Source organism: Amblyraja radiata, chromosome 25, assembly GCF_010909765.2.
Source record: "Amblyraja radiata isolate CabotCenter1 chromosome 25, sAmbRad1.1.pri, whole genome shotgun sequence".
NCBI classification, from domain to species: Eukaryota; Metazoa; Chordata; class Chondrichthyes; order Rajiformes; family Rajidae; genus Amblyraja; species Amblyraja radiata.
In genome coordinates this window covers 31,709,528-31,726,852 of record NC_045980.1, presented here as the reverse complement: position 1 = coordinate 31,726,852, position 17,325 = coordinate 31,709,528, and the positions used below count along the sequence as shown (strand labels likewise).

The following is a 17,325-nucleotide window of genomic DNA, read 5'->3' as shown; positions in this document are numbered from 1 at the left end:
AGAACCAGGTACTCCCAAATATGGGATGTAAGTATTGTCCTGAAGATACTCAGGAATTGGTCTCCAGCAACAGCTTTGTCCCTACACAGACTGACATTAAAAACAGTCATGCTAATGGCATTGGTCACGGCACAGAGGGTACAGTCACTGCATAAACTAAGACTGGACAACATGACTTCCTCAACTGAAAATATTACGTTTCATATCTATGAATTAGTAAAGCAGAACAGACAGGGATCAGCAGGCCTCAATATACAATTTAGGTCATACCCAACAGATGACCGTCTCTGTATAGTAAGACATTTGTCGTTATACATGGAGAAAGAGACAATGAGAAGGCACTTCTGGTCAGCCACAAGCAACCACACAAAAGAGTGACGGTCCAGACCATCTCAAGATGGCTGAAACAGGTGCTAACACAGGCTGGGGTGGATACTAATATTTTTAAATCTCATTCCACCAGGGCTGCAGCTACATCGGCAGCGATACAGTTGGATGTACCAATGGACCAAATCCTCAAGGCAGCAGGATGGTCAGGGGGAAAAAAGCATTCCAACTATTTTACAACAAACCAGTAATGAAACCTGGAACGTTTGCAGAAACAATTTAAGTTCTGTAAATTAATTTAAACCCATAAAAAGGGGTTATAATTTTGTGTTAATAAATTTTATGATTTCAATGTCGAATTCATGTCCAAATTATGTTAACACAATTCCTCCTACAGTCATCAAGGCAGACGTGATGCATGGACTCGTTTCCACGGCATGAAATCACAGAGCTTTAAAATCTTCACGTAGTCACTCACGTGACTCCGAAGTAAAATAGTAAGATTAAACGAGAACTTACCAGTTTGAAGTTTGATCTGTATTTTATGAGGAGTTACGATGAGGGATTACGTGCCCTCCGCTCCCACCCTTGATCATATACTCAACTGGTATCTCTTCTCTAATCTTACTATGTTTAGTCATTACAGTTATCTGTGATTTCACACCGCTGCTTTGAAGAATGACACGCATGCGTCCTGGTGGGCTTCTTCACGTAATCCCTCATCGTAACTCCTCATAAAATACAGATCAAACTTCAAACTGGTAAGTTCTCATTTAATCTTACTATTAATGTACTTAGTGTCTTTTTTTGTTGCTCCAGCATTTTGTGTCTTATTTTTGTAAAGCAGAATCTGCAGTTCCTTGTATCTATAATGAATGTGTTGTTAGCACCCAAAGAGCAGTATGGTAAACATCAAATCACCTGCATTTAGAGAGGCACCATGGCGCAGCTGATAGAGCTGCTACCTCACAGCGACAGAGTCCCAAGTTCAATTCCAACCTCGGGTACTGTCTGTGTGGAGTTTGTACGATCTCTCTGTGACTTCATGGGTGTCCTACGGACACTTTCCTCCCACATGCCTCCCAAATCCTGAAGATGTGCAGGTTTGTAACATAGAAACATAAAAAATAGGTGCAGGAGGAGGCCATTCGGCCCTTCGAGCCATTCATTGTAGGTTAATTGGCCCTCTGTAAATTGCCCCCTAGTGTGTAGGGAGTGGATAATAGGAAAGTGGGATAACACGGAACTAGTGTGATGATGGACTCGGTGGACCAAAGGGCCTGTGTCCATGATTTATGTCTAAACTAAACTAAATGACGAACGTGAGATAAAGCATGCCAGCGTATTGTGGAACACTCTTGTCCTTCCTTGAATCAGTACTACGTAATTCATCATCTGAGAAAACAGACTGACCTTGGGTTTTATCACCACCTCTAGTATCTCAGGCAGTGCAGGACTCCCGCACAGGAGTCTAAGCCTAGATTCTGTGCTGAAGTCTCATGAATGATGCTTGTTCCACTTCAGAAGTGAGAGCTGCTATCACCATCATGTTGACCCTACATTTAAAATGAAGAGCAAAATCTAAGATTCAGAAATTCAGCCAAATCAGTCAACCTCCACTGGTGTTAATATCCAGAAATAACTCTCTATTAGTTGCATACATTACATTCCATTGCTTAAAGTAGTTATTTCTTTCTCGTTTGTTTGGAGAACATTGAGATATAATTTCTTTCTTTTGGAGGGCAAGTTGAGAAAATATTGACAACGGAATTTGTTCCTGTTTAACTTTCTTTGTAACCAATTGTTCACTTTGCATGCAATCTCTGATTCGGCTGAAACACGCAGCCCTCGAGCTCTCCCCTCCCTCCCGACAGCTTCTTCAACTGCACAAAGCGAGCGTTCTGGTCTCAGTGCATCGCACAAAGGTCTGACAGGAAGTCTGCTGTTGAAGAGTACTGCATCCCTGCCGCGCGCTCCCACATTAAACTCCAGGCTAATGAAAACAATCTGGTGTGGAGGAGAAAGCGAGAGGGAGAGAGAGAGAGGAGAGAGCTCACAAGCCTAACTCCCAACTGATGGCAGAAGGGAATTAAACACAAGAGGAAAGACCAAGAACTCCTTCCAACTTTGTTCTTCATCTCCAAACACGCCTTCACATCAGTCGCTTGTTGAGAGGACGTTTGTTTTATCCAAACCAGTAGCTCAACAGGGTAAGTCTAAATCTGTAAGCTATTTTTTGTTTGAACTGCTATGAGCTGCAGCAGAAACTAATTTTTTCTCTCTCCCTCTCTCGTTCTACTCGTCTGCAGCTGCAATAAATTATCTTTTGACCACTGTGATTAAATTTACTGCAAAGGTAGTCTTATAACGTTATGATCTTATAATGGTGTTTCAGCGTAAGGAGTGAAAATACATTGTTTTTTAATCAACTCCTCAACCCTCACTTGCTTTATTTCTGTTGAACCGTTGGCACAATGAAGGTGTGAATTATCAAGCTACTTGTGGAAACCCTCTTTTCTGCAACGTTCAGCTACATTGTGAAGTCAATTGCAAATCTTTGCTTGTGATTCTCTCACCAATAAGAAGGTGTCCTCACACATTTTTCTTCGCTGAATTATCCTCGGCCATCCATCAGCTTTCTGAGAGTGGTGAGACAATAGCAATATTGCATTTCAAAGAGGGATTTCTCCAGGATTAGTAAAGTGCATTAAAAAAAAAGACTGAATGATAGAAATTTGAAATGGGCTGGAGGGAGGTGGAGAGGAGAGAGTGCAATCTTGCAGCTTTGTTCTCAACTTTCTGCCCCAACGACTCTTTGAAGATTTACTTTCCTTTCCTTCAGTTCCTTGGCCATTCCATGCTGCATTTTCTTCCAATGTGTTTTTTGTTAATTACTCAAATTTCTCTTCATTCACACATTCCTGTCTTCCTCCCCCTTTATCTTCCTCTCTCACTTTATCCCTGTTTTGCAGTCATGCTCGTTCATTATATTGCTTCCCAAATATTTTTGTTTTGCAGTTCAAGACTTCCTTTCTCTCATTTCCTTCTCCCCACTGAAACATTCTTACTTTCCTCCAATGCCTATTTCCCTCGATCTCTGTTCTTTCGCTTGTGAAATCTGACCGCGGTTTTGTAGCTATTCCACATAATCAAGTCCAGACAGTGGATATTAGCAACTTATTTGACCCTTAGAACTGTACCGACCTGTCGAGGAGAGTGTGACTTCCTCTCTCCACCTCCAGTCAGTAGCATGGGAAGTATTAAGTAGCTAATGAGTGAACACAACGGGAAAGATTGCAGAACTCCAGAGTGGTGTTTCAACTCCTGGTCAACAACCTCGCGCCAAGTTATTAACAGTCAGAGGTTGCAGGAACATCATACAGAAAATAATGTAATGACAGGGAACTGCAGATGCTGGTTTACCAAGAATGCTGGAGTAACTCAGCAGATCAGGCAGCATCTCTGGAGAATTTGGAGTGATAGGTGACATTTCGGGTCAGGACCCTTCTTCAGTCATAGAGTCATAGTCATGGAGTGTGGAAACAGTCCCCTCCAACTTGCCCATGCCGACGCCCACGCCCACGCCGACCAACGTGCCCCAACTACACTAGTCCCAGTCTGAAGAAGGGTTTCGGGCTGAAACGTTGCCTAGCTCCTTCGCTCCATAGATGCTGCTGCACCCGCTGAGTTTCTCCAGCATTTTTGTGTACCTTCGATTTTCCAGCATCTGCAGTTCCTTCTTAAACATGTATAATAAAGGACATTGTTCTGCAGAGGGACCTGGAATGTGGGTGTGCAAAGTGTGGCATGGTGGTGCAACTGGTGGAGATGCTGCCTCATAGCATCAACGTCCCAGGTTCGATCCCAACCTCAGGTGCTGTTTGTGCAGAGTTTGGACGTTCTCCCTGTGACCGCCTGGTTTCCTCTGGGTGATCCATTTTCTCCCTCATCCCAAAGATGTTTAGTTTAGTTTAGAGATACACATCGCAGAAATAGGCCCTTTGGACCACTGAGTCTACACGGACCAACGATCCCCGTCGCACATTAGCACACACTAAACACTTCTTGTTTTACCAAAGCCAATTAACCCACAAACCTTTACTCTTTGGAGTGTGGGAGGAATCTGGAGCACCCATGGACAACCCATGCAGTCACAGGGAGAACGTACAAACTCCATACAGACAGCACCTATAGTCAGGATCGAACCTGGGTCTCTGGAGCTTGTAGGTCAATTGGCCACTATCAATTGCCCCTAGTGAGATAGATAGATTCTTCATTTGTACAGGTGTCAGAGGTTTTGGGGAGAAGGCAGGAGATTGGGGTTAGAAGGGAGAGATATTGTAGATCAGCCATGATTGAATGGTGAATTAGACTTGATGGGCTGAATGGCCTAATTCGACTCCTATCACTTATTTTTTTATTTTATTTTTTTTATTTTATTTTTATTAGAAGTACAGTAAATTACAATAATACACATCAGATATATCTTATTACATTTGTTGTACCACTTCGTTTTTCAAGCTTTAAAAAACATAGAAATAAAAGAAGTAAGGAAAGTGAGCAAGAATCGTGAAGGTGCAGGAAAGTGTTGGGAAAAGAAAGCCCCTTAGGAAGGAAGTTAGAGAAGGAAGTAAAGAAAGGAAATAAGACCCTTGAAAGAAAAGAAAAAAAAGGAAAAACAATCGCTCTATTGTAACACAAAACTCGCAAAAAAGGATATACCAACCGTGTTTTAAAAAAAAAATTTATTTTATACCCCGCGTTACCAGATCCTGGTACCATTTATATTTTAAATTACTATTGCACCTTATGCTTGTAATAGTTCCATAAATGCAGACCACGTCTTTTGGAAGTGGTCTGCTTTGCCTGCTAGGAGGAGCCTCATCTCTTCCAAGTGTAGTGTTTCGAACATGTTTGAAATCCACACTTTTATTGTTGGTATTGGAGCATTTTTCCAAAATTTGAGTATAAGCTTTTTTCCCATTATTAGCCCATAATTAAGTAAGTTCTTTTGAAACACGTTTAATTCGGGGTTACCTTCCGATATTCCAAAAATGATCCATTCCGCTTTTGGTACAAGTTTTATTTTAAATAATTTTGTGAAGATTTCAAATATTTTGTTCCAAAATTTTTGGATTTTTATACAAAAAAACAAAAGAGTGCGCTATGGTAGCTTCTTGTGACTGACATTTATCACAAATGGGTGAGACATTGGGGAAAAGTTTATTTATTTTAGTTTTTGAATAATATAGTCTATGTACGACAGATGGCACAATGGGCTAAGTGTTCGGCTGGCGACCGGAAGGTAGCCGGTTCGAATCCCACTTGGAGTGCATACTGTCGTTGTGTCCTTGGGCAAGACACTTCACCCACCTTTGGTGTCCAATTTTCCCGAAGTTAGTCGTAGCTAGTCGAAGGAGGTCTTCAACATAGTCGAAGGAGGTCGAAGGAGGTCTTCAACATGTCATTTTTTCAAACTCTTCTAAACTCGCAAATTAGGTCGCCCAAGTGGGACAGCCCCTTACAATCCTTACACTATTTTGGGTTTTATTAATAGAGGCAAAGAATATAAAATACAAGATGTCACATAGAACTTAAAAAAACACATTGTTCTGGCCTCACCTGGAGTGCCATGTTCATTTCTGGTGGCCTTGTTATAGGAAGGATGTGGAGGTATCAGAAAGTGACTCCACAGGCATTTGTGGCAATGGATTCAACAGATTCACCACCCTCCTAATAAGGAAAGTACATCATTTTATTCTGAGTCAGTGCCCTCTGGTTCTACACTCTCCCACTAGTAGAAACATGCTCTTCAAGTCCACTCTATGCGGGCCTTTCACTATTCAGTATATTCCATTGAGGTCCCCCCCCCCCCTGCAGAGTGGGGGGATTTTGTAAGTACAGAATAGTGGGAGTGAGAGATGGGTGTACTGTACAATAGGCTGTAAATGGAGGGAAATGTGTAAAATGCACCATATCTACAGTGAGTCAGTGGTGGAGCTCCAGAAATAACATCAAGGTTCAAAGTTTGGCTAATAAAAGGCGCAAAGTGTTGGAGTAACTCAACGGGTCAGGCAGCATCTCTGGAGAACATGGATAGGTAATGTTTCGGGTCGACTCCAGTCGGAAGAAGGGTCCTGACCAAATGATCATGTTTTCCAGTGATGCTGCCTGACTTGATGAGCTATTCCAGCACTTTGTGTTTTGTTTGTAAACTAGTGTCTGCAGTTCCTTGTGTCTTCAAAGAATGACATAGAGCAGAGGGGAAAGCTGATTGGCAAGACATGTCAGTGGGCATTTCTACTCTCTCTGCAATTCATTAGTTTAGGTAAAAGAACTTGATAATAATTTATGCTTTGGGTGTAAGGAGGACCTAACAGTAATTGATATTGTTTAATTAAAGGGAGCAACTAAGGAGCTGAGTTCAAGCGTAATTGAACTAAGGAAGTCTCAACCCTTAGAGAGCTCCATTTATACAACAATGTGGGAAATAGAAAAAATAGAAAAATAGGTGCAGGAGTAGGCCATTCGGCCCTTCGAGCCAGCACCGCCATTCAATATGATCATGGCTGTTCATCTAAAATCAGTACCCTGTTCCTGCGTTTCCCCCATATCCCTTGATTCCTTTAGCCCTAAGAGCTAAATCTAACTCTCTCTTGAAAATATCAGACACTCTTGCAGTATTCATGACAACAAGTGTGTAGGAAGCATATCGAACTGCTATTGGCTATATGATATTATAATGGTATTATGGTATCATATATACATATATATATATATATATATTTAATTTATGTGTGTGTGGTTTTATATATATATACTAGACCAAGGGGGACCCATTGGGCCCCGTTCCCCCAAAGCAATAATCCACCACTCACCCATTTCCCCAACACAACCTGTTTCCACCACTCACCCGTTCCCCCAACGTAACCCATTCCCCCAACGCAGTATTCCACCACTCACACATAGCCCCCGGGGAGGCCTGGTCCCCCAACGCAACCCATTGCCCCAATGCAATAGTCCACCATCACCCTTTCCCCCAACTGTGCAGATCGGCTCATTTTTAACACAATATTTGACCACTCACCCATAGCACCCACGGGAGGCATGGTCCCCAACGCAACCCATTCACCAACGTAAGATTCCACCACTCACCTGTTCCCCCAACGCAACCCGTTCCCCCAATGTAATATTCCACCACTCACCCATAGCCCCCAACTGTGCAAGTCGGCTCATTTTTTCACCCTTCCTCATTTTTAACTTTAAAAAAAATGCAATTGCACAAAGATTTAATGTGATGAAGGTGCCACCGACAAGGCCATCTTTTGTTATCCAAATCTAATCATTAAACTTTGCTGTGCTGAGTTAGGCTGGCGGATTCTTTCCCTGAAGGACATTTGCTATGAAGGATTCAGTGTTCTGGGATAGAAACATTGTAGCCGGTAGGGCATTGTGACATCATAACTGCCTAACTGCCATTGCAGATTTGAAGAAATCCAACTTTTAAATGTCACTTTAAAACTTTTAAATCTCCCCCACAACGTCCCTCTCCTTACAACAATGTTAAAACACTCTCATAGCTTGTTTATTGGCAGCAGAGATCACATTGTGATGTCATTTTCGGTTTTCGGAATCTTCACGGCAGCTTGTGTAAATGAGATCCCATTGTGAGTGATTGGATGACTGTGAGATGGCATCGTGACATCATCACTGGAAGCTGCTGGAAGAGTCTCCCTGTCAAAGGCACTTATTCTTTTCAAAGTTGGCTTTTTTTAAACTTTAAATATCAATAACTTGTGAACTATAACATCAAATCTGAAGGAAACTTGACAGGACCGATGACGGGAAAACTCGAAGTAAGGTTCTGCAAAATATTTCAGCGCTGCCGGAAGAGTCTCCCTCTCAAAGGCAGTTATTATTTTCACTGTTGGCTTTGTAAAACTTTAAATATACAGAGCTAGAGAGATAGGAGTTTACCTGGACTGGAAAACGTAGATGTTTCAATTACCATAGGTATAATTCTAAGGTACTGTGCTGCCTTACTGCTGCTAGCTGCAAAGAATGTCCATAGGACATTCTGGAGAGGAAGGATCAACAGAGGGAGGTTGTGTACTTTTTGGTACAACAAAGGTTAGAGGGGAAAGTGCCGCAAAATGAATTTATAGAGTTGGAAGCTAAGTTAAACAGTGAGGCCTCAAAGTTCATAATTTTAGGATTAGTTTAGTGCATCCAGTCAAAGAAAGACTATACATGATTACAATCAAGCCGTACACAGTGTATAGATTAAGGATAAGTACAGATAAAGGATAAAGGGTTCTTTCTTAAACTAGGGTACAACATTTAGTGATTCATTGAAAATTACCAGCTACTTCAATAATCATCTCCAGGCCCTTTCAGTTCCACGTCCTCCAATCCTAAAGTTCATAGCTTGGAAATGGAGATGGTTACGTTTACAGGCAAGTTTCAAACTCAGTATAGAGCAGCATACAGATTTAAATAGTTGACAGACACAAAAAGCTGGAATAACTCAGCATTTCTAGAGAAAAGCAATAGGCGACGTTTCGGGTCGAGACCCTTCTTCGGGCTAAGAATCAGGGGAAATGGAAACGAGAGATATACATAGAACAAATGAATTTTAAAATACATTACTGCCTTTACAAAGCTTCTGTGAGTATTAATAATGTTTTGTAAAGCCGCTTGGCTGCTCAATAATCCGGAGCTGGATGAGAGGCCAAACACAACAGAATGGTCCATAGTTAACTAGTGAGGGACTGAAGTGCCGATGCATTATGTGTTCCTGCTTGCCATTTCTGGACAGCTGATGCAGTTACTCAGGTGGAATTTAAGTCAATTGACTTAAAATAAATGTCACATTTTTAATTTGTGTTCATTCGGTATGTTCATATTCTGGACTTTTGTTCAAAGACTGGACCAAGGGGGGACCTGTTGGGTCCCCTGATGGGACGGTTCGGGTACATGTGGTTTTGCATTCTGCTGCCTCTATTTGTACATCCTCTAGAGGTTGACAACAGGATACTGGATGAGTATAAATAGTTTACTCAATAAGTGCCTCACAAACTGCAGCGGCCCTAATCATCGTGGAGTCACTTGATTTGATCCAGACATCTTCTTCGTTTTGCTTATCCCACACATTCTCAAGCCCCCGTTAACAAGTCATTGTTTCTGCTTTCTTCTATCGTTGCACAAGTTGGAAAAAAATGTGCTTGGAAATGCCGTCATGTAACTTAGGGCTTGCCACTTTATTGATCATCTGAGCGTGCTGCCTCCCACTTTATTTTTGGTTCACCCTCTCATTTCTCTTTCCAAATACTTCTATTTCTTTTTTTTGCACAAATATCTCTTTCAGTAATATCTAGTCTCACCCATCGTTCTATTCTGGTACATTCCCTCATTGTCTTTAATTTATTCTTATTTCCACAACACGCTCCCTGTCTCTTCTCAGTGATATCTCTTGCTCACCTTATTGTCACTCTCATTCTACACTCCTTACATAATACATGCAAGTCCCAGGTTGTCCAGTCTCCTACAGACGCCCTTAGATCATTGTTTTGCTTTTTCTGTCATGACTGCCACTTGCTCCTTGCTAATTTTCCGCCTGATCCGCTGAGTTACTCCAGCACTTTGCGTATTTTTGATCCTACTTCAAATCAGGAAGCCATTCATAGAAACATAGAAAATAGGTGCAGGAGTAGGCCATTCGGCCCTTCGAGCCTGCACCGCCATTCAATATGATCATGGCTGATCATCCAACTCAGTATCCTGTACCTGCCTTCTCTCCATACCCCCTGATCCCTTTAGCCACAAGGGCCACATCTAACTCCCTCTTAAATATAGCCAATGAACTGGCCTCAACTACCTTCTGTGGCAGAGAATTCCAGAGATTCACCACTCTCTGTGAAAAATGTTTTCCTCATCTCGGTCCTAAAAGATTTCCCCCTTATCCTTAAACTGTGACCCCTTGTTCTGGACTTCCCCAACATCGGTAACAATCTTCCTGCATCTAGCCTGTCCAACCCCTTAAGAATTTTGTAAGTTTCTATAAGATCCCCCCTCAATCTTCTAAATTCAGCCATTACCAATGCATTCCCTTTTTCCTTCATACTCTGATAAAGAATGACTTCCTTAAACTCCTGTCCCTACCTATTGACTTTTGTGATATTCTATCCTATTCTGTTCAACCCTCTTCAGCCAACTCTATCCTTGTTCCATTGTAATCCCCTTTAAACTTCCAACACCAGTTTCTAGCTCTCAAACTGAATACAGAATTCTACCATGCCATGATCACTACTACTGGAGGAACTTTTTTTTTACTCTGAAGTCATTTATTAAAGATGCTCCTTATCAGATGACCATAATTATGATAACCTGTTGAAAACACAAGGAACTACAGACGCTGGTTTATGAAAAAGCCACAAAATTCTGGAGTAACTCAGTGGGTCGAGCACCATTTTCTGAGAACGTGGATAGTTGGTATTTCGGGCTGGGACCATTCTTCACCCATCCATGTTGTGCAGAGATGTTGCCTGATCTGCTGAGTTATGCCAGCATTTGTGTTTTGGCTTCCTGTAATGTTAAGTACAGTAACTGCTACAAATCCACAGATTCACTGAGTGATGGTGACGGTATCTGTGAGATCAATTAGAACTCTGCCCTGTTTCAACATTCCTTTCTGGAGAGTGGCCCCATTTAATTCCTGGTGTTTCAAGAACCCGGTATGGGGCTAGTTAATAAATTGTATTTCCAAACTTTGTGTGGTCCTCTATTCTCCACTTTTCCCAAGTGAAGTAAGAAAACAAAATCTACAGCGAGCTAAAACAAACTGATTGAGCTTGGGATTACCAATATGTTATTTTATTTTATTTGATAAAGTGCAATGGACATCTGAAGTAAAACCACATGTGCTGCAGTTTTCCCACAACCGTTGCCCAAGAATGTGGGAAATCTCACTTGATCCTACGTCTGACATGGTACCAGTCTCCTGGGGTCTGGCTTCCTCTAATTATACGTGCGTCCTGCCCTGGAGATGCTGACTTATTGCGTCTGGAAGCACAGTTAGGGATGCCCTCATACCTCACTTGCCCAGGTGGCCATTCTTTATGCACCACAGGATTATCACAGAGCCAAGCTTTGTCCCCCTACTACAATGAAGCATGGAAACTGGCCTTTTGGCCCAACTCCGTGCTGGCTAAAAGACTACCTGAGCTAGGCCCATTTGCCAACCTTTGACCCACGTCCCTCTAAACCATAACTATTCATATACCTATCTAAATGCCTTCTAAGCATTGTAATTGTACCTGCCTCTACAACGTCCTCTGGCAGCTCGTTCCATATAGCCACCACCCTCTGTGTGAAAACTTTGTATCTCAGCTCCCCTTTAAATCTTCCCCCTCCCACCATAACTCTATTTCATCTAGTTTTAAACTCCCCTCTCCTGGGAAGACTGTGACTATTCATCTTATTTATGCCCCTCATGATTTTATATATTTCTATAAGATCGCATGTATGGTGGCACAGCTGTAGAAGTTGCTGCCTCACAGCACAAGAAATCCTGGTTCAATCCTGACAACGGGTACTGTCTGTATGGTGTTTGCACGCTCTCCCTATGGCCGCGTGGGTTTTCTCTGGGTGCTCTGGTTTCCTCCCACATAAGAAGTTCAGGTTTCTAGGTTATTTGGCCTCTGTCCAATATATCCTAGTGTGGATGCGCAGGTGATTGATGGTTGGCATGGACTCGGTGGGCCAAAGGGTCTGTTTCCATGCTGTATCTCTAAACTAAACCAAACTAAATACCTTTCAACTTTATAAACTCTGGGGAAATTGACCCAACTTATCCCTCCAGTCCTAGTTACATCCTTGTGAAGCTTTTCTGCACCCTTTCCAGCTTAGTGGCATCCTTTCTATAGCTGGGTGACCAGAATGGCACACATACTCTAAGTGAGGTCCCATCAACAACTTGTACAGCTGTAACAAGACATCCCAACTTCTATACTCAATGGGAAACATGGATATGTGTCATTTCAAAATGGGACGCTTCTTGAGACTGATTGAACAGACAGACTGACCAGACTGAATCAGTCACTGGGTGGATATGGTCACTTGCCAAGCTTTGACCCCCCTACTACAATTAGTCTGAAGAAGTATCCTAACCCAAAACAATGCCTATCCATGTTCTCCAGAGATACTGCCTGACCTGCTGACTTATTCCAGCACTTCGTGTTTTTTTTATGTAAGCCAGCATTTGCAGTTCTTCATGTCGACATTCTATACCTAGGCCCCAACCAATGGAGGCAAACGTGCCAAATGCTTTTGCCAGGAGGTTGGTATCATGTCAGACATGGGATCCAATGAGATTTATCTTAGAGATGGGATCCAAACATTTATCTTAGAGTGTGGCTGGAAATGCAAGGAATTGCAGATGCAGGAATCTTGAGCGAAACACGAAATGCTGGAGTAAGTAGGTCAGACAGTATTTCTGGAGGATATGGACAGGCAACGTTTTGGGTCAGGACCTTTCTTCAAATTGGGATTAATTGGATTGTTCCCATGTAAGATCTGCCACGGATTTGATGGGTTAAACCGTCTCCTTTCCTTGCTCCATAACTTTTTTTAAGACAAAAAAAAGAGGCAAACGAGGTTCTTGTTTGTCTTTTAAATTTGCAGATGGATTTGTTCCCCTGTCAGTCAGGGGGAGAGCGTCCCTTGGTCATCCATGTGTTACCACACTCGCTGCACAGAGATCTGTGCAAGAAACTGCAGATGCGGGAAATCTAAAATTAAAACATACAAAGCAGAAAATAAAACGCAGCGTCGGTGAAGAGAGAAACAGAGTTATTACTCAGGGCGATTTTTCCAGACCTTGCATTTGTGGTTTCAAACTTACAAATAACAACTTTCCTCTCACATTTTCACTTGACCGCCTCAAGTTTCCACCTATGCTCAGCACTATTTTAAACGCTACCATTAGTACGAGCAGGCGGTTGTTGTTAATTCAGGCTACTGGTTTTTATTGTCTACCAGACACCCAACGAAGGCAGTCAGAGAGGTTCGGCACACTATCCGGGTCTGGGCTGTCCACAAATCCATCAAAGGCACTTGTGCTGATAGGTCAAAGAGTTTGTTTTTATCCAAAAGCTTAGGCAAGGGATGTTCCTAATGGACAAATCAATTCCGAATCAGAAAACACGCGCGGTCACAGGGGGAACATGCAAACTCCACATAGGCAGTAGCGAAGCTCAGGATTGAACCTGGGACTCTGGTGCTGTGAGGCAGCAGCTCTACCAGATGCGCCTCTGTGCCAGCTTTAATATTTTTTATTTTTTTAAATATTTTATTTTATTAGAAGTATGGCACCAAAGTGCCTAATATATATTTTCATAATACATTTTATGTACAACTTCTTTTTTTTGTTTTGTTACACTGAAAAAAGATTAGAATAAGAAAAATAAGTTAGATAGTAAAGGATAGAAAGATGTGAAATATATAGTGTGTGAAAAAAGAAAACGAGTAAATGAAGAAAGTTGAGAGAGAGAATAGAGAAAAGAAAATAAAATAAAAAAGAAAAGGAGATCATTATTTATAATCTTGACCAACCCTTGTCCAGTCCAGCTTTAATATTTTAACCCAGGACTGCTAGGGGTAGTGAGCACCAGCTTTGTCCCAGCTAAGGTCACCTAATTGAGCATCTGACTCTGAAGTAGGCTCGGGACCTTTCTGTGCAGCTTCCCAATGAAAAACGACGGCATTTCCATCCTGAGAGCTTCCGCCAAAGTATTGGAAAAGCATAACAATGCAGATGATGGAAACCTGAAATTAAACTGGTTAATGCCAACACAAGGAACTGCAGATGTTGGAATCTTAAGCAAAATACAAAGTACTGGAAGAACTCAGTGAGCCAGGCAGCATCTGAGGAGGAAATGGACCAATGTCTGACCAAAGATCCTGACCCAAAATGATGCTTGTCCATTTCCTCCACAGACGTTGCCTGACCCGCTGAGTTCCTCCAACACTTTGTATTTTGGTGGCAGATAGACAAAGTCATACAGCATGGAAACAGGCCCTTCGGCCCAACTTGCCCACACTGACCCACATGTCCCTAGTTCAACCTGCCTGCATTTGACCCATATTCCTCCATATCCTATCCATGTATCTGTCTAATTATTTCTTAAACATTGCAGGCTATGCTCAGCAGGTCAGACAGCATCCGTGTAGAAAGAAACAGCGTTACTGTTTCTGGCTGATCATCTCTGGCTTCGAAACAGCAACTCTCCAATGAGTCTGCCTAACTGGCCAGGCATTCCTCGCATTTACTTAGCAATGTTACAAAATTTTGAGATTTTAAAAATCAAGTCTTTAATTTATCCCATCAGATAAAGCATAAAAAGAAGTTTAATTTGACACCCAATTCACTTTCATATCTTCAGTATTAAAAAAAGGTTATGGCCATTTTCATACTCGGAAATTAGCATCTTGTTCCCTATTGCTTTTTCATTGACTTAACACAAAAGCTGTGATCGAGAACATTTAAAAGCCTATAACTTTCTTAACATTTAAGAGAACTGAAAGAAATTTTCAGTTATTGTAGATTGAAACATTCTGAAACAAATATGAAACAATCTTACTTAGATGACTTAAAATTAAAGCATATAGTTAGTTAGTTACCTAATTGTAGCTAATTACAAAATTCAATTACTAGATCTAAACATCTATCCATTTCTTAAGAATAGATGAACATTTTTAAATAGCCTAAGTGTCCAAATAACATTCACACAAGAATTCACAATATAACATAATTTTTAAATCTCATTGTCATGGGTTTATAGGCCAAATGGAAGGAATTTAATGTTTAATACCTGTAAATTAATGGCCATTTAAATCAGATTGCGAGTGGAATTTTCTGGAACGGGACCATTTGGAACGTTGAGGGTGCGGTGAATTTAGTCCCCCATATCGGCAGCAAATACACTGCCGGTTCTTCGGGGGGGAAAATCACCGTTTCACAACTTAAAATATGAATTAAATACACATTAAGAAACACTTTTATACATAAAAATAAACTACTTTCTTTTACCTGGTCCTCCATAAAATCCGTCCCCGTTGTCAGCATTGACGGCTTCAGAAGCTGATTTTAAAATCATTCCAGCGATTAACTTGTCGGGCGAATTTTTTTTTAAAACACACAGAACGGCCGTAGGAACAATTCTTTAGCAACATCTTGCACTCCAACAAAATATAATTCAGGGCCAGGTCAGAAAAAAACCCCGTTTTAACCCCGCCCCCCCCCCCCTCAAACGCGCCAAAATCGCGCACACGGCCAGTGGCAGAATTGCAGCGCCGCTGAAGGTAAGTATTGTAACATGCCTACTTTACTGCTTTTATTAGACAAGGTCAGACTCTTTTAATTTTAATCTGCTGTTTTGTTCTTTTTCCTGTTTTAATAGGTCTTGGACACATCTGTGAGCATCAACAATGGCCGTTTGGTTGGTCCTGTGGCAGCTTGTTCTTGCAAACATGTGCCTATGTTCACCAACGTCCATCATCAGTGATCCAGAGGTAACAACACTGACTTCTGCAGAAGCATCCGGCAGTTCTGAATCTGACGTCACAAGCAATGGAGAGTCAACTTCCTCCATGAGAACCACAAACGTTATCGACACCACGTATGTTCCCTTGACCTCCACCCTTGCTGTTGCTGCCACCAAGCCGGACCACCTTGGCACTGTTATAATGGAGTTTATCTCGCAGTACCTGATCTTCATCGTCATTGCCGCCGTTGCTCTCACCCTACTGCTTGTCCTCGTGTGCACCGTGATATTTATGAAGCTACGCAAGGGTTCAGCCTACTACCCGTCCGCTTACCGCACTAAAAACTACGTGGACAAGCAGGACAAAAGGGGTTCCGGCAAAAACTTTGAGGAGGTCACCGGGACGGCTGGTGAAGAGCCCAAGGAGGATACCATCAACACTTCGGAGCAGCTGCAATCCGACATTCTCTCGGCCACCCACAACCTCAAGAAGAAGGGCCCATCCAAGGGAGACGAGAAGAAAGCGGCTGATGCATCAGGCAAGGGTGAGAGCCCGCAGGAAGCAGGCGCGGAGGGAGGGAACAGTGCGGCCCCAGACCCAGGAGCTAATAATGCGGAAGGCCCATTGACCGACAGCATGGAGGGCAACTCTGCCAAAGCACCTGAAAGAGACCGGCAGGAGGAAGGGGAGGAACAGCCGACCGAGAAGGACGAGCAGAAGGGAGACGGCCGGGCAGTGGGGAAGGGAAAGGGGGAAAATGAGGAGGAGGGCAAGGATAAGACGGAGATGGAAACTGGAGCAGTCCCAGGCACTAGCTCAACACAGCCATCTGGCAGTGAGATGGGGGACAAGTCCCCCCAGACCCCTGGAGAACAACTTGTTGCAGACGCAGACCAGTCAAAGACCTTAGACGGAGCTGCGGGCCAGGAACTGAACGAAGTTAAGTACGCTCAACTGACTTTAAGTGACGGATCAAGTGTGGCTGAGGCATCTGCCGATTATTCCAAGGACCTAGAGGATACCCCACTCATCGCCAAGTCCAATGGTGTGCCCAATGAAAACGGAGCTTTTTAAACGACCAACGCAAGCCAACACCTCCCTCGGCTTGATATGAGGATTACTTGAAAATCGATCGGAGAATTTGCTCAGCAATACACCAATGACACTCGTTTTCAACCAAACGCATTAAGATTTGCAGATTAGTACATGCAAAAGAAACATTTTCAGTGAAAGAAAAACTGAGGGGGAAAAAAAAGGTTTTATAGATCCTCTTAATACAACAAAAAAATGTCGTCCCAACCTGTAACATTGATTCATTGATTTTAATACCCTCCATTTCAAGGGGAAATATCAACCTAGAAATGGGAAGAAGCTTAAAAATGCAACCATTCCAGAGTGCTTAGATTTTCTCTTCTTTTAATCGCTTTGAACATTTACAGACATCATCAAAGGTTA

At 42.3% G+C, this 17,325-nt stretch overlaps 1 protein-coding gene across 1 annotated transcript; it reads left to right on the top strand.

Moving 5' to 3' along the window:
- The first annotated feature begins 2,229 nt into the window (after positions 1-2,229).
- On the top strand, positions 2,230-17,116 carry tmem119 (transmembrane protein 119). The gene is made up of 2 exons (XM_033043742.1): positions 2,230-2,537; positions 15,786-17,116. Exon 2 carries the CDS (start codon positions 15,814-15,816, stop codon positions 16,942-16,944), a length of 1,131 nt encoding a protein of 376 aa, XP_032899633.1. The 5' UTR covers positions 2,230-2,537; positions 15,786-15,813; the 3' UTR covers positions 16,945-17,116.
- Positions 17,117-17,325: the final 209 nt, after the last annotated feature.